This window comes from Poecilia latipinna, unplaced genomic scaffold, assembly GCF_001443285.1.
Source record: "Poecilia latipinna isolate Pla-1442-1.1 unplaced genomic scaffold, P_latipinna-1.0 Scaffold252, whole genome shotgun sequence".
NCBI classification, from domain to species: Eukaryota; Metazoa; Chordata; class Actinopteri; order Cyprinodontiformes; family Poeciliidae; genus Poecilia; species Poecilia latipinna.
Window position 1 is genome coordinate 812,967 of NW_015112868.1, and position 2,431 is coordinate 815,397.

At 35.9% G+C, this 2,431-nt stretch overlaps 1 protein-coding gene across 1 annotated transcript in view; it reads left to right on the forward strand.

Annotated features, from left to right (window-relative positions):
• Positions 1-2,040: 2,040 nt before the first annotated feature.
• bnip4 (BCL2 interacting protein 4) overlaps positions 2,041-2,431 on the forward strand; it is an 11,962-nt gene continuing 11,571 nt past the window's right edge. Inside the window, exon 1 of the mRNA XM_015032877.1 lies at positions 2,041-2,265. Coding sequence (XP_014888363.1) covers positions 2,223-2,265 — 43 coding nt within the window. The 5' untranslated portion in view covers positions 2,041-2,222. The remainder of the gene's footprint in view (positions 2,266-2,431) is intronic.

A 2,431-nucleotide genomic window follows, 5' to 3' on the forward strand; every position in this document is an offset into this window, starting at 1 on the left:
AATCTATTGATGAGCTGTCATCTACAGCACACCCAGACACACAAAGAGTTAGCTGAATACAGAGACGTTTAAACAAGCTCTGACAGCTTCGGTAAAGGTGTCAACTTTACTTTATTTCATCTTAAGAGACTTCCAGAGAACAAAGTGAACCTACCAAGCTGGTATTGAGTCATACCTAATGACATTTTATTAAGTGATGTAAAGATGTGTCATAATAACTGCAACATGCAAATCAGTCGGCATTAATATTCAATGTTCTGTTAGCCCATAAAATAAAAACATTGCAAAGACTGAGAGAGACATTTCTAAACAAGGTTCAGACTTTTTAATAAGATACTATTTTAATTATTAATTTGAATGATTATAAGGCTACATACTGTATCTTTCTATGATTTTCTTTGTTGTTTCTTTGGATTAATCATTCAGTATATTTCTCTTGAAGCTGTAAAAAAGGCAATGAAATTATTTCAGGTTATTATGGTAGGTAAAGTTTGGGGTAAAGTGACCATATCTCAAATAATTGGTATTTAACAGACTTTGAATTACACAGCTGTCTAAATCTTTCAGGTACTTTGGTAATTAAATGTTAAAAATGGCTTGCCATAAACTGAGGTTCTGCTGAAAAACACCCAAAGGAAAGATAAATACATTACATATTTTTTAATTGTCACATTCTGAGACGTACTGATAAAAAAAAAAGCGGTTTTCCTTTATTTCTACCATTTATTCCTCATTTTATTTGTTCATTCAAATTCAGCCACAAGAAGAATGGCTTCTTCCATTTTCGGTAATCGTCTTATTAAATAATAATAATATCAATACTTATATTGCTCAAAATAGCTCGCAAAAGACAAAATGTTCTGTATGATGTTGATCGCAACCTTTTATTTTTGCTGCACTTACACAGTTAATTTAAAATAGTCTTAACAGTTCCCTCTGCCTAAATAAATGTAGCCTATTCCTGTATGGAAAAGGAACCCACATCTCAGAATAATAAGAAGCTCTCTCTATTGTAGAAATAATTACATTTTTTTCAGGATAATCAGTCACGCTTATCTCCATGGGAGCTAAAATAATTACATTTGCCAGATTCAAAATTGGGCTTGCCTGATGAAGAACTAATGAACAATGAATCCGTACTTTACCTTTTCACATTGGAGCATACACTTGGGCAGTTCTTCAACAAAGGTATGACAGGTAATGTTTCTCATTGTGTGTCTGAAAACTTTAATTCACTTCGATTAATAGGTCTGTCGCAGTTACATCGAAACTTAACTGATTTGTAAATTGCTTGGCAAAAGTATTCATACCCCTTCTTTCCCCATATGTTGCCACGTTACAGCAAACGTCAAAGCATTACATTGAGAAACCATGTGTTCGAACAACACAAAGTAGCAAATAATTTTAAAGCCTTAAGAAAGTGATGCAAGTTAATGTGCATTAGTATTCTGAGTCAGCGCTGCGTAAAACTGCCTTTGACAAATGGCAGCTGCTTTTGCAGTTTTTTGGGGGGTTCTTCTTGCAGCTTTGCATCTAAAACTTAGTTTTTTCCAGTCTTATTTACACCCCCCTCCCCACCTCTCCACCCAAAAGTTAAGACAATAACGAACACATTGAAGAATATAACCTCTAATAATTAATATTTAATTAACAACTAACTTTGCTAAAACAATTGTTGAATTTTTAACCCCCTCTTTATCCCTCCCGCTCAAGTGTTTATCAAAACTCGACCTCAAAAAATAAGTTGTGACAGTTTGGAAAGTGCTAGCGCAGCTACAACTCTGAAGAACATGACAGTGATGAGTCATTGCTGCCATCTTCAGACGACTGAGTGGAACTGCAATATTTCAACAAACCTGCACAAATAAACCTGACATGAGCGAAGTTTTTTTTTTTTTTTTCTATATTGCTACAGTGATAATTTACCAGATCTTAATATGCATCCGTGATGCTTTAAACTTAACTGAAAGGGTATTCAGAAGGCGTAGATGTGACCCTGCGCATGCGCACTGACTCAGATGTCATACTGGAACTTGGTGTGCGTTTTATACGTGCCCTCCTTTTTGGAGCCAATCCCTGTTCGGATAAACAAAATATTGCGTCACTGTTATTGTGCTAGTTGAGACTCCAGCTGGTTGGGGACATTTCGCCACCATTTCACCTACAGTTCAGGCCTTTAAAGCTGTGTTTCCGATTAAAGTTCGTCACACGGCACAGCGCAAATGTCGCTTCAAAAGGACGCGTCATCTGACGAGAGTTTGCAAGGTAAAGTACTGAAAGCTAATGATATATAAAACATTAGAAGCACGTTGTTGTCTCTATATTTAATGGTGTTTCCCCCCCTCTCAGCGTTTGAACTGTTAGTTGTTCTGCTGTGCACTTTACCCTTCGTGGGAGTTGTTACCAATACGCCTGTAAAAAAAAAAAAAAA